Source organism: Pyrus communis, chromosome 11 (genome assembly GCF_963583255.1).
Source record: "Pyrus communis chromosome 11, drPyrComm1.1, whole genome shotgun sequence".
In the NCBI taxonomy this organism is placed as follows: Eukaryota; Viridiplantae; Streptophyta; class Magnoliopsida; order Rosales; family Rosaceae; genus Pyrus; species Pyrus communis.
The window spans coordinates 1,480,980-1,507,890 of record NC_084813.1 but is presented as its reverse complement, the minus strand read 5'-3'; the positions used below and the strand labels follow the sequence as shown (position 1 = coordinate 1,507,890).

Below are 26,911 nucleotides of genomic sequence, written 5' to 3'. Positions count from 1 at the left end.
GTTTACTAAAACTGTCCAGAATCGAAATACAATTCCATAAAGCTATTTACTAATTCAGCAGAATCAGAATATAAACCAGTATGATTACTAAAATGTCCTTGTCTCAAATCAAATATTTTATGTACTTTTTTAATAAAATTTGATATAGTATATAATAGTAAGAAAAAATTAAATTGCTTTTTTATTTCATAGACATACTAAAATGATTTTGTTTATTTTTTTTTTATAAATTTAAGTATTGACTTTAATATCTAAATTTTCTCACTCAAGTTGTAGTTTTTTCTCTTCGGCATATGTATGGAGTTGTGCATAATATGAATGAGCATAGAATTATGCTTAATGAGGAAATTGATAGGAGCATTTTCAGAAATATAAGTCTAGGATTAAAAGGATAATCATGGAAATAATGAAAGTAAGTGAGGGCATAAAGGGAAAAAAATTATCATTCCAATTGCTTGGGCAATCCAGAATCCAAATACCTTGTATATGTTAGGAATCCAAATCCTCCAATTTTAGGAATTGGATTCCATTTTTTGTGTGGGCCCCACACACTTTTGATTCCTCCCAATTTTAGTAAACACGTGTATAATTCGTAATCGGAACCGAATTCCTTATTCTCATTCCGATTATTGGTTACTAAACGCGCCATGAGTTCAGCACATTTGGACAGTACATTGCCGAGCCAGTACCAAATGCAATGAGGCGGATTAGGGACAGCAACACCCCGCTATGATAACAGTATGAACATGTAGATAGGTGAAATTGTTTGCAAACTCGTCATTTCAGGAAATATTCTTAGAAAACATAAAAGGTACTTCCTACACCAAACACACGACTTTGAAAGTAACACTGCATAATGAGGTGCAGCGCATTAGTTCAAACTTTAACTACAGATTGCAGTGCAACAGATCAGTTCGAACTTAAAACTCATATCACACGCTCAGCTTCATTTTCTTTCCAGGCTTCCTTACTTCTTTTGATGCTGCAGCTTCGCTCCAAGTGCTCTCTCCAACTTGGTAATCACCTGCTGATTTGGAATCGCCTTCCCAGATTCATACTCCTGGATCTCTTGAGGCTTCTCATTGATGATCTGCAAATAACCCCGTGATCATCATCAGTAATTGTGTACACGTGCGTGTGTGAGAGAGACAGAGATATTGAAATATTAATATTGAAGTTATTGTACTAATAGTAATATAAAACACCAAGACAAATGGTTAGTGCAAGAAGCCACGGGTAGATGCCTTAGTTGGGAGGAGAGTTAATCTCCTCATCCTCCATGTAAAGTAGGAGCCGTGTAGAAGAAACTTGGTAGTCGAAAATATATTCAACCAAGGGCTTTCTCTATACATGAGAGAGAGCGCAAAAGTGTGTGTGCAAGCATAGCTTGTCACCACAGTGTGCAAGTCAAGAGCTTGTCACCAGAAAGTGTGGAGTTAGAAACAAGCCTGGACTCTAAACATAGAACCGGCCCATGAGTTCCAAGAAATACCAACAATCATGAAATGAATGAAAACAAATCTGGACCCCAATGGAGCCGACTTCTGAGTTTCGAAGTTTATATTTTTCTTCTTCTCTTCCTTGTCAAAATTCCAACAAGAGATAGATACATACTTGAGCAAGTTGAGCCTGGGTACGCTTCTTACCAGTTCGAGCTTGCATGATAGCTTTCTTCAGCTCAATTGGCACACATTCATCTATTTCAAAATCAGATGACACTAAAGCACGAAACCAAATAGTAGACAAGAGCAAAACCATCCAGGCAAACAACAAATAAATAACTTTGCTGGATTTCTTCAATATACTTCAGCTGGAAAAGAACCAGAACATAGATTCAGAGAATATATATTAAACCAGATTGAGGAGCCCATGCTGGCTCTAATTGTGGAGGGGAAATAGAGAGATGTAAAGGACTACAAACTTTTCTATTGCCACCAAAACAACTCATATCATACGTCTAAACCACACATGTTATGTTGAGCGAGGTCAAGAGTAAGTAAAACTTCAGAGAAAGCAAACATACAACGAAGAGAATCTTAATATACCACTAGTGCATATGAGAGGACAACAATAAAGTCTTATCCTACGAAGTGTTGGCTACTAGAGAGGACAACCGATGCCAAAAAATATCATAGCTACATATACAACAATAACTAAAAATGATCTGTGAAGCAAAGGACTTTATTGTTTTAGCTTCTGTGTTTGTCTATAGCCCGTTAGGTCCAATGAACAACTGAAAAGCATCCTGCCACCAAGTCATACCATGAACTCTCCTCCTCCCATCCGCATTCCTCGATGCAACGCTCATGTCAAGATAGCAATATTATTGGGGAAGAAAGAGGAGAGAAAGACGATGGACCCTGGGGGGCTCAACTCCGAAGTTCGATTTCAAATTGAAATAAAGAGGATTCAAGGAGCAGTACATACACACCTTATGTGTATGAAGAAACGAACCATGCAACCAACTTGGCAAAAGAAACAATAGGCAAGATGCCGCACCCTAGTGTTCCTTCCTGCAACTGCAGGGTCTTCGGAATATAAACGGTATACAGCCTCAAACCCAGTTGTAAAGAGGTTGTTTCCCATTTCAAACCCGTGACCTCAGAGTTCAATGGAGCAAACCATACAATTGCGCTGATAGGATTTTTACCACCTGTAAAATTAGGGATTAAAAACGAATTTAATTTAAAACAATTAAATAAATTGAGAAAGTAAGGAAAACAAAAGAAAATAGTTTTGAACACTAGAGTTCCGCCATCACCTTAACAATCATACATAATTCTTCCAATTAGTTACCCATTCAATGCATATTTTGAAGGTTAGGTTTTCCTAAAACATGTCCTACTTGGAACCTCCAACATAGAACATATATCTAACATGCAACCCGTCTGTGGCATCCAGATCGAATGTGAACATGCAAGACTCATTAAGTTTTGTGAAAACCTTTTGAAAAACCATATAACCCTTACAACGTGTCGTCCATCATAAGAAGTTACACATATTAACCACAATAAGCCTTCGTTAGTTTTAGGGACAGCCCCCGTCAAAATTGCATCAAATTACTTTTCTAAATATCCTAATGATGGCCAATCATCAAGACAAGTAGATAGTTTCAAATACAGTGATTAATAATTCAAAACCTGGATGCATAATATCATAAGTAAATTGAAAAGAAACTATATATTCTTGCTAAAGGGCGTGGCCTCGTCTTAACAAACAAAATTAGTTACTGACAATCATAAAACAAAATATCATTAAGAACATAGATAGAAAACAACTTGAAAATAAATTTGAATCGTCAAAAGCTCTCTAAGCAGAATTCTCCAAAGTAATCACTTTCTAAAGTAATGCGTTCTTCTTTTCTCTTCCCCTAATGGCTAAATAGCTTTATTTATACTACAACAAAAAAATCTACCTAGAAAAGGATTTCTAAAAACTACGAAACATAATAGAATAAAATAACTACAAAATAAAAGGTTTCCTATTTAAACTGAAATTCGGACTACAAAGAAAATCCATCTTTTGACCAACCAAATCAACTCTGATTTGGTCCCAAAAGATCTCTTTTTAAAGCTTGAGACGTTCCTAACAAATCCTCAAAAGGAATCTTCCTCAAAATATGTCATCTTGATCTTCAAAATACTCAAAACGTCCAGAAACGTCAATTCGGAAAAGCTGCACTCTGGGCCTTTATTTTATCGTCACGGTCAAACAGCATGGTAGAAACGTGGACAACATAACTCATATAAGGTCCATCCTCTCATCAATTCATTCTCAACACACCTTCTCACATAGGACGAAGTTTCAAGCATACGTCAACAACACAACTCGGGTGACATGGAGCATGTAGCGTTGGACAACGTGGGACAACCTACTCTGATACCATGAAAAAAAGTTGAAGTTCTACCATAAAACTAATTGGCAATATATGGAGTAGTATAACCCCTTAGAGCATCTCCAAATGAGAAGTCAAATTTTAAACGTAAAATTTAAATTTGACGGCCTATGTGGCATTTTGACATCTTTCAAAATTTTGCTCTCCATCCGGTATGTCAAATTAAATATTATTTTATTACATTATTATTATTTTTTTAAAATTTTATGAAACTATTATTTTATTACCCATTTTGACATCTTTCAAAACCCAATTTCTTCACTTCACACCTTCAGCCATGGAAGCTCTGCAAGCTTCCCTCCCGCAAGTCCCTCGAGAAAGCCATATAAACTTTTTTCCGGTCAACACTTTCGTAAAAGGCCAAAAAAAACTTTGTAAGTTAAATTCACTTCAAGAACAGAATCATCAATCGTGGAAGCAAATGATGTAGTTAGTTATGAGCTCTTTGCTCCATTTTTTCGTTCTTGCCGATCACCTTAGCCCAGAAAAAATAATAATTATATCATAATGAAATTGCTTTATAATTCCAGGATGTGCTAATATCGATTGCTATTGCTTAACTCTTTATGAGCTTCCCTCCCGCAAGTCCCTCACACCCAGTTCGAACTACCTTCAGCCATGGAAGCTCTGCAAGCTTCCCTCCCGCAAGTCCCTCACGCCCCAATTCGAACTACCTTCAGCCATGGATGCTCTGCTAGCTTTCTGCTTTTGTTCTCTCTTTTCTCTCTCTGGTAATATATAATGGATAAGAGATATCAAAACCAGTAAATTGTATCTTTGCTCACCATCCTTAAGTGGTGTAATGCTCAGAGCCCCATTTTTCACTGTTGAATAAGTTTAAATTTTAAAATTTGTGTCTGTCCATTACACAGATTTTGAAATTACAACTCATTTAATAGTGATACATATAATGGTGAAAAACACCTCACTTAAGGATGTTCAAGAATTGGCATGCAGCACTCAACCATATTTAATTGTGACGTTAAAGTCATTATCTTGACTAACAAGGGTCTTCTTCCCACTTGCAAAAGCCACGGGAAGGTTATCCCAATCCAACAGTTGGTTCATCAAAACCTTCTTCCCAATGGGCTTGACAAGTAGGAAGGGTCGACGAAGGTGAATTGAGCCCTCCTGAGGGAGGTGACTTTTGACTTATATTACAACTTGTACTTACTTTAGTTATTAATTACCAGTTGGTACCTTAGACTCAGTAAAAATAATAATTTCTAAGTAGTATTGTCTAGATACGTACAGTTGCTGGTATATGATATAATACCACTCGATCGGCCAGCTTTCCACACATAAAAGATGGGCAACAATAATGCTAAACATTCAAAAACAACAAGCCATCCTCCCCCTCCGACGTCCATGGCCACCAACCAAACAGCTGATCATCCAGCAGCTGCTGCATGGTCAGAGCTTCTAGGCTCAAACAACTGGGATGGCCTCTTGGACCCTCTAGACCTCAATCTCCGAACCCTCATCCTCCGCTGCGGCAACTTCTGCCAGGCCACCTACGACGCCTTCAACAACGACCAAAACTCCAAGTACTGCGGATCCAGCCGCTATGGCAAACACTCCTTCTTCGACAAGGTCATGCTCCAAGACGCCGCCAACTACCAAGTCTCTTGCTTCCTCTACGCCACAGCCCAAGTCAGCGTCCCCGAAGCCTTGCTTCTCAAATCCAAGTCCCGCGAGTCATGGGATCGGGAGTCTAACTGGATCGGCTACATCGCCGTCACCACCGATGAAGTCAGCAAAGCCATCGGTCGACGAGAAATATACGTCGCATGGCGCGGCACGATTAGAAACTACGAGTGGATTAATGTGATGGGAGCTGAGCTAGAGTCCGCGGAGATTATTTTAGGTTCTTCTCATGCCAGCCTAGCGAATGGTCATCAAAATCACGATGACAAGGATGACGATGAAGATGACGAAAAAGTGCCGAAAGTCATGAGGGGTTGGCTTACAATGTACATTTCCAACGACCCGAAGTCCCCGTTTACGAAAACAAGCGCCAGAGTCCAACTTGTGACAAAAATCAACGAGCTGAGGAACAAGTACAAGGACGAGAAGCTGAGCATAACCATGACAGGACACAGTCTCGGCGCGAGTTTAGCGGTTTTGAGCGCTTTCGATTTGGCCGAAAACGGGGTTTCCGATCTCCCAATTGCGGTTTTTGTATTTGGTTGTCCACAAATCGGAAACAGTGCACTGAAAAGACGGATTGAGTGGCACCCGAATCTGAAGATAGTGCATATTAAGAACACCATCGATGTAATTCCGCACTATCCTGTCCGTGTAATGGGGTACCGGAAGGTCGGGACGGTGCTTTTGATTGATACGAGGAAGTCGCCGTTCTTGAAGGAGTCGAAGAATCCGAGCGACTGGCATAACTTGGAGGGGATTCTGCATGTGGTGGCGGGGTGGAACGGGGAGGACGCGGAGTTTGAGTTGAGGGTGAAGAGGAGCGTGGCTTTGGTGAACAAGTCTTGTGATTTTCTCAAGGAGGAGTGTAATGTGCCCGCGGTGTGGTGGGTGGAGAAGAACAGAGGCATGGTGCTTGATAAGAGCAGTGGAGAGTGGGTGTTGTCTCCACCGTCTGATGAGGATCTACCGGCCTCTGAGTTTTGACAGGTAGTGGTTGTGGTGGTTGATGGCGGCGGGACAAAGAAGTGGTGGGTTCCGCCTTCGTAGGGTCAAGTCAATGGTTCCATATCCAGTACTGTAATGTTGTTTGTCTTGTTTAAGTTGTTTGTGGTCTCGTTTGTTTAATGTTTGCCATGTGCAGCTCTATTTTGTTTAATGTTAGTCATTTTCATGGTGTTTCATACAGCGAGCTAATTTTTACACTATTTTAAGTTTTTCATATATTTTTTTAAAATTCAGTTATCAGATTGAATAAATAAAACAAGAAAATGATGCGAGATATTTAAAAAAAAAAAAGTACGTTTATCAGTGTCGTATGCAATTTGAGTTTGAATTTAATAGATTTAATTAATCCATAGAAGAGAGAGGTTAAGCTAATGCTTATTATTAATTGTGACTGCTTGCTTCTGGTGGTTATCAGTCTTTATATATACGAATTGATTGATTAAGATATTAAGGTCTAGTTGATTAGGAACTTGGATACGACCATTCACGACTTTGAAAGCATTTTGAAAGAAGAAATGAATGAAATTTTTTATATTTTGTCCAGATTAAAAGTTACTCAAAGAAAATATATCCTTACTAATGCCCAAAAAATAGAGAATTAAAAAGAATTTTTCTTTACGAGTAATCTTCAACTTGAACAAAATAGAGATATTATCATCTACCTTCAAAATGCCTTTAATATAGTAATCCTCTCTATCAAACGAGTTCTAAATAGGAAAGGGATCCTCTCCGGATCCCTTCCACCTAAGCCAACTAAGCATAAAATCCGAACTCTTGAAATTTGATATAACGGCTAAAGTTATGCGGTTGAGGGACAGCAACACCAAAGGCAATGGTGATGGTATGAACACGTAGAAACTTAGCTGAAATTGTTCGCAAACTCATCATTCGAGGAATTATTCTTAGAAAACACAAAGGTACTTTCTACACCAGACACACGACCTTTGAAAGATTACAAAATGAGGTGCTGCGCATTAGCCCAAACTTCAACTACAGATTGCAGTGCAACAGATCAGTTCAAACTTAAATTCATATCGCACGCTCGGCTTCCTTTTCTTTCCAGGCTTCCTTACTTTTTTCCACGCAGCTTCGCTCCAAGAGCTCTCTCCAACTTGGTAATCACCTGTTGATTTGGGATCGCCTTCCCAGATTCGTACTCTTGGATCACTTGAGGCTTCTCATTGATGATCTGCAAATAACCCCGAGATCGTCATCAGTACATTGTGTACGTGTGTGTGTGTGTGTGTGTGTGTGTGTGTGAGAGAGAGAGAGAGAGAGAGAGAGAGAGAGAGAGAGAGAGACCTGAGCAAGTTGAGCCTGGGTAAGCTTCTTATCAGTTCGAGCTTGCATGATAGCTTTTTTCAGGTCACTTGGCACCCGTTCATCTATTTCAAAATCAGATGACATTAAAGCACGAGACCAAATAATAGACAAGAGCAAAAATATCCAGGCAAACAACAAATAAATAATTTTGCAGGATTGCTTCAATATATTTCAGCTGGAAAAGAACCGGAACATAGATTCAAAGAATATATATTAAATCAGATTGAGGAGCCCAAGTGCTGGCTGGAATTGTGGAGGGAAGAGTATGCAAGGACAAGCACACATGTACGTGAATAATACTACACAGCATATGTCCAACCCACACATGTTAAGGTGAGCGAGGGCATGAGTAAGGATAACTTCAGAGAAAGCAAACATACAACAAAGAGAATCTTGGAAAACCACTAGTGCATATGAGAAAAAGAAAAAAAAAATCTCAGCAAGACATACAACAATAAACACATGAACTAAATGTTGGCTACTAGAAAGGACAACCGATGTCGAAAAATATCATAGCAACATATACAGCAATAAGCAAAAGGGATCTGTGAAGCAAAGGACTTTATTGTTTTAGACTCTAAGTTTGGCTATAGCCCGTTAGCTCCAATGAACCACTGAAAAGCATCCTGGCACCATGCCATGCCACGCTACTGAAAAGATAGCAATATTATTGGGGAAAAAAAGGATAGAGAAGAGGGACCCTGGGGGCTTCAACTCCAAAGTCCGATTTCACATCGAAATAAAGAGGATTCAAGGAGCAGTACATAAACACATTATACATATGAAGGAATGAACCATGCAACTAACTTGGCAAAAGAAACAACAGGCCAGATGGTGCATCCTAGTGCTCCCACAATTGCAGGATCTTTGGAGTACAAACGGTATACAGCCTCAACACACTTGTAAAGAGGTTGTTTCCCATTTCAAACCCATGACCTCAATTTGCAATGGAACAAACCATACAATTGCGCCAAGGTTCACCCTCTTAGAAGCAAAAAACTGACTAATGTGTAAAAAAATCTATGTACTTCCTTAAGCCAACGCAAACAGTTTCAGAACAGTTGCAAACTAAGAAACAATTATAACAATGTCAAGAAGAGATTATCAAGCTCATTCAAGAAAGATAAATCAATTCTAAATGAAAAACAAGAATTTCGTATAGGCATGGTACAAGAAAGATAGAAACTCACGAGCAAGGTTCTCCGTTTCCTCGTCAAGCTTCCTCGTGTTCAAAGTAGTGCTGCTGGAGGCAGCTTTATTTGTCCCAGCAGTAGCTGCAAAGATTAACAAAGTAGCTATTAGAATTGCAACTTCGAAATTATAAAATGCAATACGCAACCCACACAATAAAGTAACTTTCATAACCAATCCTATGGCACACCAAGCTGGAAAGAAACTACAAGCCTAAAACTATAAACATCGACAACGAAAATGGCGCCATTCCAAAAGGAAGAACATTAAGATTACCGAGCCCAGAAATGGTTACAACAACCAATCCACACGGTGCGAATCATTAGCACAAACGAGAAAAACCCCATTAGCTACAAGGTAATATAAATCAAACAAGACAATCGAGCCGGAACAGTGAATCAGCATACATCAAAAAACAGCAAATTACAACTTCAACGAGTGCAAAAATCCAACCCAAAAATTAAAGGTAACGCATTCAAGTTTCAATTTTTAAAATTTGATTTTCTCTAATTTTAAACCCTATGAGATTTTGAAATCATTTCTGTTGATAGATATTGAAATCATTTCGAGGGTTCCATTCAATTTTCGCTTAATCAACAACAAAGAAAAAATCAAGACCAAAGAATAAAAGAGACAGAGAGGGGGAAAGCGAGGAAGAAGGAAGGACAACACAAAACCTTTCTTGAGGGTTTCGATCTCAGCTCCGGAGCGGCGAGCGGCGTTGACGGCTTTCTCATCTTTCTTGGCGGCGGCATTGGGCGCCTTCTTCCTGATGACGACGGGCTCCCAGTCCTGAGAGATGGGTCCTCCTGACATGGCGATCGGCTGAGGGAGGGGGTGTTGAAGATTTCTGGGTTTTCTTGGGATGTTGTTGGTCTGGTTGCTCTGGAGGCGTATAAAATGGCTTTTAGGCTGCACGCCTCGGTTGGGGTTGTATTTATCTCTGGGCGCCTTTGCCCTGTGGCTGTGGGTCAAAATTTTCGATGTCGGTTTTTAGCATTTTGTAATCGCAGCCAAAATATTCATTAATATCTCTTTTCTTTGTCTTCACGAAAAAATTCCACTACAGATAAGGGTCCATAAAAACTAAAAACCATTGGTGTAAATATCTTTTGGATTTAAGAGCTGAAAAAATTCCACTACAGATAAGGGTTCATAAAAACCATTGGTGTAAATATCTATTGGATTAAGAGCTGCGTATTACAGTTTAATAATATTCTTTTTCACTTATAAATGATAGATTTTAAGTTCGATTCTCGTTAAAGACGAATTTACCACATTATTGTTAGCCCATTGTGAGACTAAACTCACATCCCTAGCGTAGATAATATCATTTGTTAAAAAAAAATAAAAATAAAAATAAAAATAAAGAGATGCGTCTCCCAACAAAAAAAAAAATTTGAGAGAGGTTCCAGATTAAATGGTTCGAGCTGGTGAGTCTGCTTGATGGGCAGTGTGAAATTCTTTGTAGCCTCCCTTACCCCGAAAGAGATGGATAACGGTAACTTGCGACCAGTTATCGCTCTTTTTAGAAGGAAAATAAAATAAAAACATTGTGTATCAGAGTCTTGACCACGTGCCTTCCACATTGTGTAGAGTTTTGGCGAGGAGAGGCTACTGTGTATCGTGATCGCTTGGTTGGAAGGGACAATGGCGAACTCGACCTCGATGAGCTAGGCAAGCGATTTGGCTCGAACCAACACAGCGAAACTGTCCGGGGCTGAATCAGATTTTGGGCAAGACATCACCAACAAAGATATTCCATTTAACCATTGAAAATTTCGAAACAGAGCTACTGAAATAACAAGGCATGACTTCCTTTCCCCCTACAAGCATTTAGTTGACATTTGGTATGAGCATGTAGATACTTATAGCTGCAACTGTTTGCAAACTCGTCATTTGAAGAAATATTATTAGAAAATACAACGGTACTTTCTACATCAAACACACGACCTTTGAAAGATAACTAAATAATGTGGTGCAGAGCATTAATTCAAACTTTAACTACAGATCGCAGCACGACAGATCTGTTCAAACTTAAATTCATATCGCAGCTCAGCTTCTTTTTCTTTCCAGGCTTCCTTACTTCTTTCCACGCAGCTTCGCTCCAAGAGCTCTCTCCAACTTGGTAATCACCTGCTGATTTGGAATCGCCTTCCCAGATTCATACTCTTGGATCACTTGAGGCTTCTCATTGATGATCTGCAAATAACCCCGAGATTGTCATCAGTAATTGTGCACACATGTGTGTGTGTGTGTGTGTGTGTGTGTGTGTGAGAGAGAGAGAGAGAGAGAGAGAGAGAGAGAGAGAGAGAGAGATTGGGAGAGAGAGATATACTTGAGCAAGTTGAGCCTGGGTAAGCTTCTTATCAGTTCGAGCTTGCATGATAGCTTTCTTCAGCTCACTTGGCACACGTTCATCTATTTCAAAATCAGATGACATTAAAGCATGAAACCAAAGTAGACAAGCAAAAAACATCGAGGCAAACAACAAATAAATAACTTTTCTGGATTGCTTCAATATATTCCAGCTGGAAAATAGATTCAAAGAATATATATTAAACCAGATTGAGAAGCCCAAGTGCTTGCTGGAATTGTGGAGGGGAAAGTATGCAAGGGCAAGCACACATGTATGTAATATAACTATAATTACACATTTATAATTAAAATAGAGACATGTAAAGGTCTACAAACTTTTCTATTGCCACCAAAACAACTCATACCGTATGTCTAAACCACACATGCTATGGTGAGGGCAAGAGTAACGGAAACTTCAGAGAAAGCAAACATACAACGAAGAGAATCTTGGAATACCACTAGTGCATATGAGAGAAACAAAAATAAATAAATACCACAGCAACATATACAACAATAAGCAAAAAGGTTCTGTGAAGCAAGGGACTTTAACTTTATTGGTTTAGTCTCTACATTAGTCTATAGCCCATTAGGTCCAATGAACCACTGAAAAGCATCCTGGCACCATGCCATGCCATGAACTCTTCTCCCATCCCCATTCCTCAATGCAATGCTCATGTCAAGATAGCAATATTATTGGGAAGAAAGACGAGATAAAGAAGAAGGTCCCTGGGGCGTTCAACTCCAAAGTCGAGACTTCGAGTTCACATTGAAATAGAGAGGATTCAAGGAGCAGTACATAAACACATTATATGTAAGAAGAACTGAACCATGCAACCAACTTGGCAAAAGAAAAACTAGGCCAGATGGCGCAGCCTAGTGCACCCACAATTCCAGGATCTTCGGAGTACAAACGGTACACAGCCTCAAACCCACTTGTAAAGAGGTTGTTTCCCATTTCAAACCCGTGACCTCAGTTTGCAACGGAACAAACCATACAATTGCACCAAGGTTCACCTCTCAGAAGCAAACAAGTGGCTAATAAGTAAAAGGACCTATTTACTTCCTTAAGCCAACCCAAACAGTTTCACAACAGTTGCAAACTAAGAAACAATTATAACGATGTCAAGAAGAGATTATTTAGCTCATTCAAGAAAGATATATCAATCCTAAAAACGTAAAACAAGAATTTTGTATATACATAGTACAAGAAAGAGAGAAACTCACGAGCAAGCCTATTTACTTCCTTAAGCCAACCCAAACAGTTTCACAACAGTTGCAAACTAAGAAACAATTATAACGATGTCAAGAAGAGATTATTTAGCTCATTCAAGAAAGATATATCAATCCTAAAAACGTAAAACAAGAATTTTGTATATACATAGTACAAGAAAGAGAGAAACTCACGAGCAAGGTTCTCTGTTTCATCATCAAGCTTCCTCGTGTTCAAAGTAGTGCTGCTGGAGGCAGCTTTATTGGTCCCAGCAGTTGCTGCAAAGATTAACAACGCAACTATTTAGAGTTGCAACTTCGAAGGTTATAATATGCAGCATGCAAACGCACACAATAAATTAACTTTTATACCCAATATTATGGCACACCAAGCTGGAAAGAAACTAAAAGTCCACAACACTGAACAAATCGACAACGAAAATGCCATTACAAATGGAAGAACATTAAGATTATCGAGCCCGAAAATGATTACGTAAACCAAAGCACATGGCGCGAATCATTCGCACAAACAAATGGGAAAGACCCCATTAGCTACAAGGTAATACAAATCAAACCAGACAATCGAGCCAGAACAACGAATCAGCAGCTACCCAAATGGCAAAAATTTGCTACCTTGTTTTCTATGCTTTTCCAATCAAAAACAGCAAATTACAACTTTAACGAGTGCAAAAATCCAACCCAAAAATTACGAGTAAAGCATTTAGCATTCTACTTTCAAATTCTAAAATTTGATTTTCTCCAATTTTAACCCCTATGAGATTTTTGAAATCATTTCGTGGGTTCCATTTTGTTTTCCGCTTAATCAATAACAAAAAATATTAAAGGCCAAAGAATAAAAGAGAAAGAGAAGGCGAAAGCGAGGAAGAAGGAAGGACGACACAAAACCTTTCTTGAGGGTTTCGATCTCAGCTCCGGAGCGGCGAGCGGCGTTGACGGCTTTCTCATCCTTCTTGGCGGCGGCGTTGGGTGCCTTCTTCCTGATGACGACGGGCTCCCAGTCCTGCGTGATGGGTCCTCCTGACATGGCGATCGGCTGTGGGAGGGGTATGCGGGGTGTCGGAGATTTCTGGGCTTTCTAGGGAGGATGTTTGGTTTTGGTTGCTATTCTGAGGCGGTCTAAAATGGCCAAGACTGCACGCCCGGCTTGTATTTATCGTTGGGCCTTTCTGCCCTGGCTCCTTTGCCTTTGGGGTCAAAATTGCCGATATCGGTTTTCATAGCATTTCGTAAGAAAAAATTTGACCATATATTCTCACCTAAAAAATAGTGAAATAATAATTTTTCTAATTTATTAAAATATTAAAGAAAAATATAAGAATTAAGATAATTTTACTATTTCTTTTATTTCTTCACTTACATGTAAACAAAGCATGTCCCTAATTTTAAAAAATAAAAATCCCAACGTTTTTTTCTCTTTTGCCTTCTCTCTCACATTTTTCTCTAACTTCTCTCTTTCTTTTTATACTTTTTTTTTTTAATTTATAGGGTTAATCTTAGTTTACTACCTTGAAATTTCGTGGTTTTCAACATTTGGTACATACCTCAAGTCTTAATTTTGAGACAGTTTCATATATCCGTTAAGTTTTCCATTAGAACTTCTATTAACTGATGACGTGGTACCCACGTGGATAATAACTGAGCGCCACGTGTCAATATGGACCCACTTCAATATTAAAAAATCGGGTAAATCTCTGTTTACTACCCTCATGTTTCGTGGTTTTCAACATTTAGTACATCAAGTTTTTTTCGTCCCACAATCATACCTAAAGTGTTAATTTTGGGACAGTCTCATACATCCGTTAGTCAAACTGTTAAGTCTGCCGTTAACTGATGACGTGACGTATATGTGGACACTGGCTGGGTGCCATGTGTCATAAAGGGGTACACATGGTTTTTTTTTTTTTTTTTTTTTTAGAAGGGGTTCCAAAAAAAAAAAAAAAAAAAAAAAAACCTGTTTTCTGCCTCCCCTAACCCCCCCCCCCCCCCAACACCCTCTCTCTCCCTTATCCCCCCGCACCTTCTCCCTCCCTTCTCTCTTCTGCAACCCATACCCCTTCCTTCCTTTCTCTCTTCTACAACCTGCACCACCCTCCATTCTCTCCTCATTCATCCCTTATCCCTCCATTCTCTCCTCTGCACCAACCCACCAAACCCTTATCTGTTCTCTGTTGTTGCTTTCTTTTTTCTACCTCTGCGTTGCCACAAGCATATGCCCTATTTTTCCTCTTTCCTGCTTCGATGCCCCTTTTCGTCATTTTGACCCTTCTCATCTTCCTCCTCACGAAATCAGACAGCGCACCTCTATCCACGCCATCATCGTCTTCTTCATCCCCATGGCGACCTCTCCTACGCACACATCTAGATTATAATTTTCATGTAAAATACCTTCGAAATTATTAACCACTTCATCCTTTAGCTTTCTCTATAGCCTTTTAGGGTTTCTCATCTTCCACCCACACGCAATCTCTCTCTTCTCTCTCTACGAACCGTCGAGTTCTCGCACCTCCGTGCTCTGCTGGTCAATTTCGCCGTTAAAGCTCGTCGCAGGTATTCTTTCGTTTGATTCTTAGTCTCTTTAATTTTTAAATGTAATTTTTTGTGACTTAGGGTAAAATTTGGTGTCAATTATGAATCTTGCTTCAAATTGTGCATTTTTTGTTTGCTTGGCAGTTGCAAATGTTGAGGATTTTTTTTTTTTGGTTTTAAATTAGGGTTTTGATTTGGTGGAGAGAAAGGAGGGTGGTGCAGAGGAGATAAGGGTTTGGTGGGTTGGTGTAGAGGATAGCATGGAGGGATAAGGGAAGAACGAAGAGATAAGGGAAGGTAGTGCAGGTTGTAAAAGATAGAAGGGAGGGAAGGGGTGCGGGTTGCAGAAGAAAGAAGGGAGGGAGGTGGAAGAGAAAGGGTGCCGGGGGGGGCTAGGGGAGGTAGAAGACCGGGGGTTTTTTTTTTTTTTTGGATTTTTGTTTTGAACCCCTTCTCATGGCGCCCAGTCATTGTCCACATAGGCACCACGTCATCAGTTAACGGCAGACTTAACAATTTGACTAACAGATGTATGAGACTGTTCCAAAATTAACACTTTAGGTTTGACTCTGGGACGAAATAAACTTTATGTACTAAATGTTGAAAACCACGAAACATAAGGGTAGTAAATAAAGATTTACCCTAAAAAAATACAAAAACACAAACAAAAAAATAAAAAATAAAAAACCCACCCGTCTTCTACCTCCCCCCAACCCTTTCATTTCCTTCTTCCCTCTGCAACCCGCACCTCTTCCCTCCCTTCTCTCTTTTACACCTGCAACACCCTTCATTCTCTCATCTGTAACCCACACCACCCTCCCTTCTCTCATCTTCTCTTTTTGACTCCTCATTTTCTCTCCCTATTTTATCTCTATAACCACCACCATCTCCGCTATTCCTCTCCTAACCTCTACCCTCATCTTCCTCATCATTCTCTTGCAACCTAACCTAGACCTAAACCCCCACCATCATCATCCTTATCTTGCACCCCATCAGAATTAATAATTTTTTCTACGTGATTAATATTAATTGTGTATATCTCTGCAATCGAAGGTTGAGAGGTCAAAACAAGTGCGAGAACAGTCTGAGATACCAAAGTACCTGCTCAAAAAGAGAAGACCAGAGAGGAAGAGATCAAACTAGATGAGGTATTGTCAGAAAAGAAAGATATTTTCATTGAAGTCTCCGTGTGCAACGGCCGGTCCTTTGACGAATTGAAGACGACATATCTGAAACCCGAGGAACACGGAACTAGAGATGCCAATACGAGTAATATCTTGGAGCTAGATGAATTGGGTTAACCAGCCGGTAAGTAGATCGGGACGACCGCGAAGTCAAGTAATCCGATAAGTTTGTCAAGAAAAGCAGTTGAGGAATCGGTAACGTATAGAGCTCGGAGTGAGTGAGAGTGTGGTGGGTGTTGTTGGGCCATGGACTAAGGGATAAAGTACCGAATGGCGGCTGATGGTGGTGTTGTTGCTGGGGTGCAGGATAAAGAAAATGAGGGTTAAGGTTTCGGTCTGGGTTTGGGTTGGGGTCCAGGATAAGGATGAGGAAGATAAGGGTGGTGCAGGTTACAGAGGAGATAATGGAGGGTGTTGCGGGTGCAAAAGAGAGAAGAGAGGGAAGGGGTGCAGGTTGCATAAGGAAGAATGAATGGAGATGGTCGGAGGGAGTTAGAAGATGGGTGGGTTTTTTTTTTTAATTTTAATTTTTTAATATTGAAATGGCCCTATATTGACACGTGGCACTCAGTTATTGTCCACGTGGACGACATGTCATAAGTTAACAAAAGTTCTAACGGATAACTTAACGAATGTATGAAACTGTCTTAAAATTAAGACTTGAGGTATGACTCTGGGATGAAAAAAACTTTATGTACCAAATGTTGAAAACCACGAAACTTCAAGGTGGTAAACTGAGATTAACCCTTTTTTATACTACACACACAGTGCATGGGCTCCATCTAGTATCAATAATGAAAAGCAATTCTCTATTTTGCCACATAGTACTATCGTCTATTGATATTTTTATTCTAGGAACATTTAGGTTCAACTATTATAAATGACAAATTCTATATTACGATGGTGTATAGAACTAGGAGTTTAAAGAATTTTGAAAAAGTTATAAATCTATGGAGTTTCCTACATGCTGTGTAAATTTTTGGTGAAATCATTAAAAATCTTTAAAGGAGACCTAATTTCCTAAACATTAAAGAAAAAACTATTAAATTAAAATCCCTCCAAATCCATTAAAATTCTTCATCTTTTGAAATAATTTAAAATCAACTTCTAATTGAATAAATACAGTGTTTTATGAACTACTTTAAAATACAAAATGAATACACTCAATTTCTATAGAACTTTACCTTTTAAAATATTAAATAAATAGATTTGTTTGTATTCATTTAAAATCTTTTGCAAACTCTTTTAAGATCCTTTAAAATTCTAATTGAGTACACCATTTTGTTTTCTTTAAATGTTACTAGCAAAGGTCACACACTCCATATGTGAGAAATATAAATTTTTCTAAAATATATACATTTTTTTTTGGTAGGAATTATACCGGCATTAGAAAAAAAAAAAAAAAAAATTGTTTGACAGTTAGACCATGTCCAATGACACACCCCGACCCAGAAAGTCCACTTGCACCCTGAATCAAGCTGTGCTGGCCGACACCTAGAAGGTGACGAAGCCATAAAATGTGATAGTGTATAAAAAGTAAATAAATTTGAATCTAAAAGTGTCTAAGTACCAGAGTGCGCTACGAGTGGGAGCGAACCCATTTCACACGCAATGTCAGAGCATAGGTAAGGTACAGTAGTGTGGGTAAGAATCATACCCTCAGAAATATCCATCAATACTAAAATTCGCCACAGATTCTTGTCGATACAAACTCAACAGCTAAAACCTGGAGGGCACCAAACAGAAGGTGTGAGTAAGCAATAAAACCAAGCTTCCCAAAGTTATTACCTCTCTAAAAGTAATGCCCCTAAATGTAAAAGCCGTATCATTTTCCATAAGACAGTACAACATATATACATATATCCAAACCATACTCAGAAATGACCAAAACCACGGTTTGTCATCAACTCCACCATACATTAATAAGTAGGCCAAATGAACTAAATCAATACAAAGTGATATATCAGTCAGAGTCATCTAAAATGACATGTACAACTTATCCATATCTCATCAATCATGGCTAGCATATAAGTCGGAGTCACCTATAGTGACTTGTACGACTTATCCATATCTCATCAATCATGGCTAGCATATAAGTCGGAGTCACCTATAGTGACCTGTACGACTTATCCATATCTCATCAATCCTAGCTAGCCAATAGCTCAATAAGTATACCTGTACACGAGTCGGAACCACCTAAAGTGGTCTGTACGACAGGACTGGGTGTAAATAAATACGCTCAAGTGCTACGATCACGTGAAGACTGGGCGAATAATCGCGGGTCACCTACGAGTCGGAACCACCTAAAGTGGTCTGTACGACAGGACTGTGCACCTACCTTGAATCCAAGGTGAGCGTAAGGTGCGGGAGGTGAACATCACGTGAAGGACTGTGCCCTGGCCACGGGCGGGAGCACTAACACTGGGGTGCAGGTTTATGAGCTCTCAATGCATCTCAATATAACATGTGAAACTCATGGCAACCAGTATGACAGTATCGAAGTTGCCTAACACATAACTGTAGTCGTGCTATAACGAAATCGATTCAACTAGTACCATAAACTGACCTGAACTTACCTGGGTGTCCTGAGTTCACCTTTGCACTTGAAAGCATTCCCAATAATTATATGCAAGTAATATACATATTGATATACCATGATGCAATCTAATACTCAACCATGTCGTAAAATTCTCAATTATAAACAATACGGTGTGAAGTGTACAATCAATAACGCCCTACTTTCGAACTACTTATTTTCAGGGATAATTATCCATGACGACCCAATTAACAATAATTTAGCTAACTAATTCATAAAACTAAAACTTGCCTTTACCAATTTCCTTCGCATTACTCAATTTCCCAAGCAAGGCTTTTGTCTCAAATATTTTATGGCTGCATCTAACGTCTCGTTATACTGCCTACGTACCCTAAACAGGGATCAAGTCATTCGTAGTTCATATAGTACTTCAAGCATTCACAATAATTATATATGAAAGTAATATACCTAATGAATTTAAAAGTGTCGATAGAACTCTCAACAATATGTACGATAAAAAGGAAAAGATCCACTTACTTGGAACCCACGCTAAGATTCTCTAGCGCACACATTGAGACGTCCTGAATGATTGGTCCCTGTGACCAATTATCAAATCACATCTCAGAACTCTTATCCGAAGAATACGTAATTCACATAAAACACAACCTCAACGACATTCTAAAATAGTTTGGGACCCATTGACCACAAGTCAACTGTCGATCAAAGATCGACGGTAGGGTTTACAACCCTGTATAACTTGACCCGGAAGATCCGCATATCATGTTTCCAATCCGCAACTCCCAACGATCCACAATATGTTTCTAGAATAACATATTAAAATTTCATTACGATCCAACGGTCAGATCTCCGTCAATTGCCTAAAACAAGTGGTCGTAAGCATTTATTTTACTAACTTACAAATCCAATTCAGGAAGATCCGTAAGTTGGATTCCCAATCCATAAATTCCTATGATCTTTAAATATTACGTATTATAATATATCCAATTTTGGTGACGATCCAACGGTCGGATCATCAATTCACATTTTTATCAAATAACGTATCGTAACGAATTTAGATTCCAACTATCAACCTACGTCATTCAAATGACAAAATTGAATTCAAGACATTTGACATAGCCTAAAAATAGCATTGGCGGCCCACTGGCCACGCGCTGCCCCGACTCGCCGGAAAATCCAACTATTTCCAAAAATTCTCAAACTTCACAGAAATGAAGATCTGAGTGAGTGGAGCAATTTTAATACCTGCCACGAAGTCCAAAAGTGGACGGAAGATGGTCAATTTTGCCCACAAAGCCGACTGGTGCCTAAAACTTCCCGACGTCGATTCGTCGTCTACGGTGGTCCAACGGGGTCAAGGTTGGTTGGGTTTTGCTCCTGGGATGATGGGCTACAAAGCCCAAGTGGTGGCATTGGCCATCGCTTTGCCGATTTGCCGGAAAATCGAAAAGGGTGGCCGGAGCACCATTGATTTTCGTCAACTTTCGTGACCTCAAACCGCCCCATACCATGGTTAATCAAGGTGGTTCTTGGGTGGGTTTTGTAGAGGGGAATGAGAGCTTCAAGATGGTGGTGATGGCATCGAAAAACTCCACCGGAGTTGGCCGGAATCGGCCTTGGAAAATGGGTGGTCACATATGTCGGGTATGGGTGCACGGGAAGCTTTCCCATTTTTTTTTTTTCTTTTTTTTTCTTCTTTCTTTCTTATTGGCTGCAAGCTTCACTTCTCTCTTCTAATTGGTTCATTGTCCCTTTAATTTAATTGGTCTACTAATCCCACAAGGTGAGAATTCAAATATTTAAATAACCAATTTTAAACGTCCATAACTATACCGTTATAATCCGGACTCGCAAACGGCTTTCGCCTATACATTCGTACCAATTAGTACTACGAGGATATGCTAAAAGAATAAGTCCCACATCTCTCAAGTCGATGGTCAACGGAAGTCAAAGTCCTTGCCTCTAGGGCAATTTCGTAAATTCACGCTTTTAAAATAAAATAAAAACGTAAAATTTGGAACGGGTTGTCACATCCAACCCATGAGATAAAGCTTAAAATATAAGCTTTAAAACCCCATGAAACCATCTCTAACCATTAGGCTAAAATAAGCTATGGGAAGAAAAAAAAAATATATATATATATATATATATATATATATATATATATATATATATGGCGTAGATTCCCTCCAGGATTAAAGGCTGGCTTAAATTATTTGGACCCACCAAATTGTCATATTTTAAACTTTTTTTCAATTGTTTACATCTAATCTAACGGCTGTGATCAAATGAGATCAAATATAATGGTAAAAAAATCAAAAAAGATTTGACGACCCAAAATTAAATCTAATGTCTAAAATAATTAAGAAATTATTTAAATCAAAATTAACTTAAAACTTTATAATACCTATGTATTTGTATGATTTTTAATTACTTATCGAAATTTAAATATTTAGATTAAAATGTTCGTAAAAATAAATTAGGATAATCTACATAAATTTATCTTCAAAAAAGTTACTGAAAAAAAAAAAGCCAAAATCATTTTTAATAGTCTCGGACTAAAAATTTAAGCCATATGTATTTGACGTGAAAAGTTTTATTTTATTTTATTTTTTAATTTTTTAATTTTTTATGAAGAACAAATTTATTAAAGCTTAAAACGTCTAATACAACCATTTCACATACAATCAAAATTAAAAGCCTCCATAGCTGAAATTGGAAGACAAAAATCCCAAAAATGTGGGTTGGCAACAGTGAAGCCCACATGAGCTAATGCGTTCCCCAGGAAATTAGCCTTCCTATAAATATGCTTCCAACTGATATGCTGAAATTCAGAAGCCAACCATTTGATGTCCTCTATGATAGGTTTAAGATGCCAAAGTGGCATCCAAACATCTTGCACCACCTAGATGACAAGCTTTGAATCCCCTTCCACTATCAGCTTCTTCACACCTTTGCGCCTAGGAAACAAAAGCCCTTTCTTTAAAGCAACGACCTCTACAACCGAAATGGTGGCGCCATCAAGGTTCAATGCCCCAGCACCAACAGGTTGCCCCTCTTCATTTTTTAGAACAAAAGCAGTCGCAGAACGATTCAAACTAACCAACCCATGAAAATTTAATTTCACATAACCATGGGAGATGGTCTTAGAGCAACTCCAGCGTTGGAGCCCTCCCCCTGGCAATACACTATTCAATCCACCTAATGAACAGTAACTGCCCTTAATGAACAGTAAGTAGCCCTGGCAATAGAATTTGCATCTCCACCGTTACACTTCAATAGCCCTGGCAATAGGCAATAAAATATTAGTATTTTTTTTTATTATAAAATAATACAAAATAATTTTAATTGTAATATCGGATAAGATTTTTAATCGTTCTCGGTGCGCCACGTGTCATTATCCGAAGTATTATTAAATAATACAAAATAATACAATTATTGGTGATGGATTTCTGATAAGATTATTAACCAATCACGTCGCGCCACGTGTCATAATCGGTTCACAATCTTTGAGGATAGATTTCCATCAGATTTTTAACGAATGACGACATGCCACGTGTCATAATCCGTTCACAATCTTTGAGGATAGATTTCCATCAGATTTGTAACGAATGACGGCATGCCACGTGGCATTATGCAGAACCTAATCATTTCTGAATCCTCTATATAATCCACCATCCATCCTCACAAATCTCACACCAAAATTCTCAAGATCTCTATCGTTATTCATAGTTTCTGCTTCCTTATTCACAAAAATTTGTATCATTATTCATAGTTTCTGTTTCTTTCTTTCAATGTCGTCTTCTTCTTCCTCAAGGATGATGTGGGAATACAATCAGGAAGAGGAAGAATTGTTTAACGAATCTGAAGCAATCTTCAATCACCAGAGGGTAAGAAATGAGAGGGAAGAGGATGAGGAGCGTCAAATGAGAAATGACGAAGTAAGAAGGGGCAGAGCCTCACATTCCCGTCGAGTCATCCAAGCTGCGGCTCAGATCTGCAGGCCCAGCCGTTCCAGAAACCTTGATAGAAGCAGGTAACGACGAGGTATGGAACTCTTGGATGATTATTTTGTTCCTAATAGTGCATTCCCTGATACGTACTTTAGACGTCGTTTTAGAATGGAACGACATTTGTTCAACAAAATCATGATTGCTGTTTGCAACCATGATTCTTATTTTGTGCAAAAAAAAGATGCTTTTGGTGCTATGGGTCTACTGCCTGAGCAAAAAATTACTGCTGCCTTGCGGATGCTTGCATATGGAGCATCTGCAGACCAAGTGGATGAGATAACGAGGATGGGGCAATCAACCATTCTTGAGTCCCTGATGAGGTTTTGCGGAGCAATCGAATCTATCTACACCGCTGAGTACCTCCGCAAACCTACACACATGGACTTGGAGCGGCTGTTGAAGAAGGCGGAGACGCGTGGCTTTCCGGGGATGATTGGAAGCATTGATTGTATGCACTGGACGTGGAAAAACTGTCCAAGTGCATGGCAAGGCGCTTACGGGGACAGAAAAGGAGCAAAAAGTATCATTCTGGAGGCGGTGGCATCTTTTGATACATGGATTTGGCACGCCTTTTTCGGGGTCCCGGGAGCTCAAAATGACATCAACGTCCTTGCCCAATCCCCAGTGTTCAACGATGTCCTGCAAGGAAATGCACCAAAAGTTACGTATGAGGTCAACGGACGTATGTACGACGGGCCATACTACCTAGCTGACGGCATCTACCCGCGCTGGTCAACCTTTGTCAAAACAGTGCCACGTCCACGGAGTGCAAAGGAAAAACACTTTGCAAGCTGTCAAGAGGGGTGCAGGAAGGATGTGGAGCGTTGTTTCGGTATCCTCCAAGCTCGCTGGGCGATCGTCAGGGGTGCTGCCAGATTGTTTGATGTAGAGTCGCTTCAATCCATCATGATGACGTGCATCATTCTTCATAACATGATTGTGGAAGATGAGTACGATTATGAAGCCGTTGATGAATATGAGCCAGACCCGATGAACAATTCAAGAACACGTATATATTGTGCTCATGACGCCACCGATGAACCCGTGCAACATGAGCCATTACAAAGGGATGGACGTTACAATGAAAGGCTCATTCAACGATATACTGCATTTCAAATGCCAGACATGCACAATGCCCGACAAATTGACTTGATAGAGCACCAGTGGGCATTGAAACAAGCTGAAGATAATTAAGTTCATTTAGTGTGTTTTTTTTTTAATTTGGTATGTTTATGTTATTTTATTTGGTGTGTTTTATTATTTGGTATGTTTAAGTAATTTTTTTATGTTTATGTTTATGTAATTCTTAGTATATGTAATTCTTAGTATGTTTATGTTTATGTTTATGTTTATGTAATTTTGTTATGTTTATGTTTATACAAGGACTTTTAATTTGAACAATGGACTTTTAATAAATAACTTACCAAATTAATTTGAATAAATATTCAAGAAATTGGAAACAACATAAATAATACAAACAATAAATAATAAATTACAACCCAAAGTGATTGGAAAATTATGGGCTCCGATTACAAAAAGTACTCTATTCATCATCACTTAACCAATTTGTGGTGCTAGGATGATCTTCTCTTGCGGTGCTAGAACCACCTTGGCTTGCTATTGCTTCTCTTGCACGCCTCCTTCGCACAACGTCCGCTTTCTCTGATTTCCAAAAAAATTTAGAATTTGGAGACTTCCCTTCTAAAGACATGTTCATAATCTCACGATCTTGTTGAGCCCGTCTTTCTTCTCTAACATGTTCCCTTTCTTGCCTAAGTAGCTCTCTTTCTCTCTCATTAGCATAAAATTCTCTCTCAACAGCTGCTTGTTTTGATGCCTCTCTAGCCTTTTCAGCCTCATCTTTCGCCAGGTCCCTTGCCAAAGTCAATTCACCTTGGCGAGTAAGTTCTTCCATGAACTTTGCATAATCGTTCTTGGAAGCACTACCTTTTCTCTTTGAAGCCTTCTTACCTTGAGGCCTAATTGGAAAACGGGTCGAACCCGACGCGCGTTCAGGGAGGGGCGTTTCGGGCACTTCTTCTGCATCATCTTCATGAACATGATCGGGTGTAGAGTGTAGAGGGGTGCTGTTCATGTGCACTTCTGGACCGACTGGCACAACTCTAAATTTAGGACAATCTTTGACAATATTCCAACATTCCCACCGGTTGAATGATTTATTTTTGCTTTTGGTTTTGGCAGCGTACCAAGCTTGTGCTTGAAGTTCCTACACAATAAAAATAAGTAACAAATAAATAAGTAACTAGCAAATACATACATATATATATAAGTAACAAATAAATAATTTTAATGAAAATAAGTAACTAGCAAATATATACATATATATATAAGTAACAAATAAATAATTTTAATGAAAATAAGTAACTAGCAAATATATACATATATATATATATATATAAGTAACAAATATAATGAAAATAACTAAGAAGGCTTCAAGTTTAGTAAATAATGAAAATAAGTAACAAATAAATAATTATAATGAAAATAACTAACTAGCAAATATATACATATATATATATATAAGTAACAAATATAATGAAAATAACTAAGAAGGCTTCAAGTTTAGTAAATAATGAAAACAAGTAACAAATAAATAATTATAATGAAAATAACTAACTAGCAAATATATACATATATATATATATATATAAGTAACAAATATAATGAAAATAAGTAAGAAGGCTTCAAGTTTAGTAAATAATGAAAATAAGTAACAAATAAATAATTATAATGAAAATAACTAACTAGCAAATATATACATATATATATAAGTAACAAATATATATATATATATATATATATATATATTTATATGTCATTTTAATCATAACATGGGGCTAGAGTTCCAAGTTTAGTAAATAAATAATACAAACAAACAAATAAATAAATAATACAAACAACATAATTATAATGTAACAAATAAGTAACAATAAATAATAAATTGTTACCTGATCCGAGTAATTTTCCCCACTTCGAATATTATTACTAGCTTGTGCCAAAGCGTCTCTCCACGTACTAAACGATTGGCTAAGTAATTTCCAACGACTGGACATCGATTCTTTGGTTCTTTTCCCACCAATTTTCTCAAGAAAACTGGTATGAATAAGACTCCACATTTCTCGCAACTGCATCTCATTACCCGTAAGCGAACTATGAGTAACTTCAACCCAGCTACTACACAACGCAACATCTTCAATAAGCGACCAATTCGTACCTGCACCAGTGGTCATTTTGTTGAAAAAAAATGGATTCAAACTTTGAGACAAAGAAAGGAATGTGATTGAAAGTAGTTGAGAAAATATGAAATTGTTGTGTAAGGTAGATGATAATGAGAAGGTATTTATAGAAAAGTAAAAACAATTTTTTTTATAATTTTTTTCAGATTTTTCAGATATTTTTTTGAATTTTTTTGAATTTTTTTGAATTTTTTACATTTTTTTTAAATTTTTATTCAATTAATTAATCTCTGCCGTTGGATATAAAAAAATTTGAATTCCAACGCTCCAGATTGTGCCACGTGTCACAACGGTAACTTTTCAGATTTTTTAAACTATTTTTTCATTTATTTTTTAATTTATAAAGCATTTTAATATCCACCGTTGATCTCAGATCGAACGGTGGATATTAAATCTGACACTTTTTTTTTTTTTTACCGTTGAGATCTAACGGTCCACATTAAGTGACCGTTAGGATCTAACGTACCGTGGGAAGCCACGTGGCTTCCCAACGGTAACCGACAAAACCCTTTTTTTTCTGATTATTGTGTCGGGACGCGCCCCCACGCGCGGGTGGGGTGCACGCGCCTGACACAAAAAAAATTAAATAATACGCTGACGCCACCCTGGCGTCAGCATGGCGTCATCCTCACCTCGGGCTCAAGGCCTGGCAATCCCTCACGGGCCTGGCCCTCGGGCCTCCCCCATCCCCCGGCCTGCCTCACGCTGGAGGCCATCCACCGGCC

At 38.5% G+C, this 26,911-nt stretch overlaps 4 protein-coding genes across 5 annotated transcripts; 1 reads left to right on the top strand and 3 right to left on the bottom strand.

Annotated features, from left to right (window-relative positions):
• The first annotated feature begins 5,157 nt into the window (after positions 1 to 5,157).
• Positions 5,158 to 6,726, top strand: LOC137708598 (phospholipase A1-IIdelta-like). Its single transcript, XM_068447712.1, has one exon. It carries the CDS (start codon positions 5,204 to 5,206, stop codon positions 6,527 to 6,529), a length of 1,326 nt encoding a protein of 441 aa, XP_068303813.1. The 5' UTR covers positions 5,158 to 5,203; the 3' UTR covers positions 6,530 to 6,726.
• Positions 6,727 to 7,394: 668 nt separating this feature from the next.
• On the bottom strand, positions 7,395 to 10,023 carry LOC137707874 (multiprotein-bridging factor 1a-like). The gene is made up of 4 exons (XM_068446807.1): positions 9,742 to 10,023; positions 9,064 to 9,147; positions 7,853 to 7,935; positions 7,395 to 7,739 (listed from the first exon to the last, which is right to left on the bottom strand). Exons 1-4 carry the CDS (start codon positions 9,878 to 9,880, stop codon positions 7,620 to 7,622), a joined length of 426 nt encoding a protein of 141 aa, XP_068302908.1. The 5' UTR covers positions 9,881 to 10,023; the 3' UTR covers positions 7,395 to 7,619.
• Positions 10,024 to 10,945: 922 nt separating this feature from the next.
• LOC137707495 (multiprotein-bridging factor 1a) lies at positions 10,946 to 13,850 on the bottom strand. Of its 2 annotated transcripts, none has more exons than XM_068446371.1 (4): positions 13,538 to 13,850; positions 12,827 to 12,931; positions 11,403 to 11,485; positions 10,946 to 11,266 (listed from the first exon to the last, which is right to left on the bottom strand). In XM_068446371.1, the coding sequence occupies exons 1-4, from the start codon at positions 13,674 to 13,676 to the stop codon at positions 11,147 to 11,149; spliced, it is 447 nt and encodes a 148-aa protein (XP_068302472.1). In that variant the 5' UTR covers positions 13,677 to 13,850; the 3' UTR covers positions 10,946 to 11,146. The 2 variants fall into 2 exon arrangements, with proteins under 2 accessions (XP_068302472.1, XP_068302473.1); XM_068446372.1 differs by having other exon boundaries at positions 12,827 to 12,910; positions 13,538 to 13,844.
• Positions 13,851 to 24,349: 10,499 nt separating this feature from the next.
• LOC137749341 (uncharacterized) lies at positions 24,350 to 26,116 on the bottom strand. The gene is made up of 2 exons (XM_068489437.1): positions 25,899 to 26,116; positions 24,350 to 25,156 (listed from the first exon to the last, which is right to left on the bottom strand). The coding sequence occupies exons 1-2, from the start codon at positions 26,079 to 26,081 to the stop codon at positions 24,473 to 24,475; spliced, it is 867 nt and encodes a 288-aa protein (XP_068345538.1). The 5' UTR covers positions 26,082 to 26,116; the 3' UTR covers positions 24,350 to 24,472.
• Between the last annotated feature and the right edge of the window lie 795 nt (positions 26,117 to 26,911).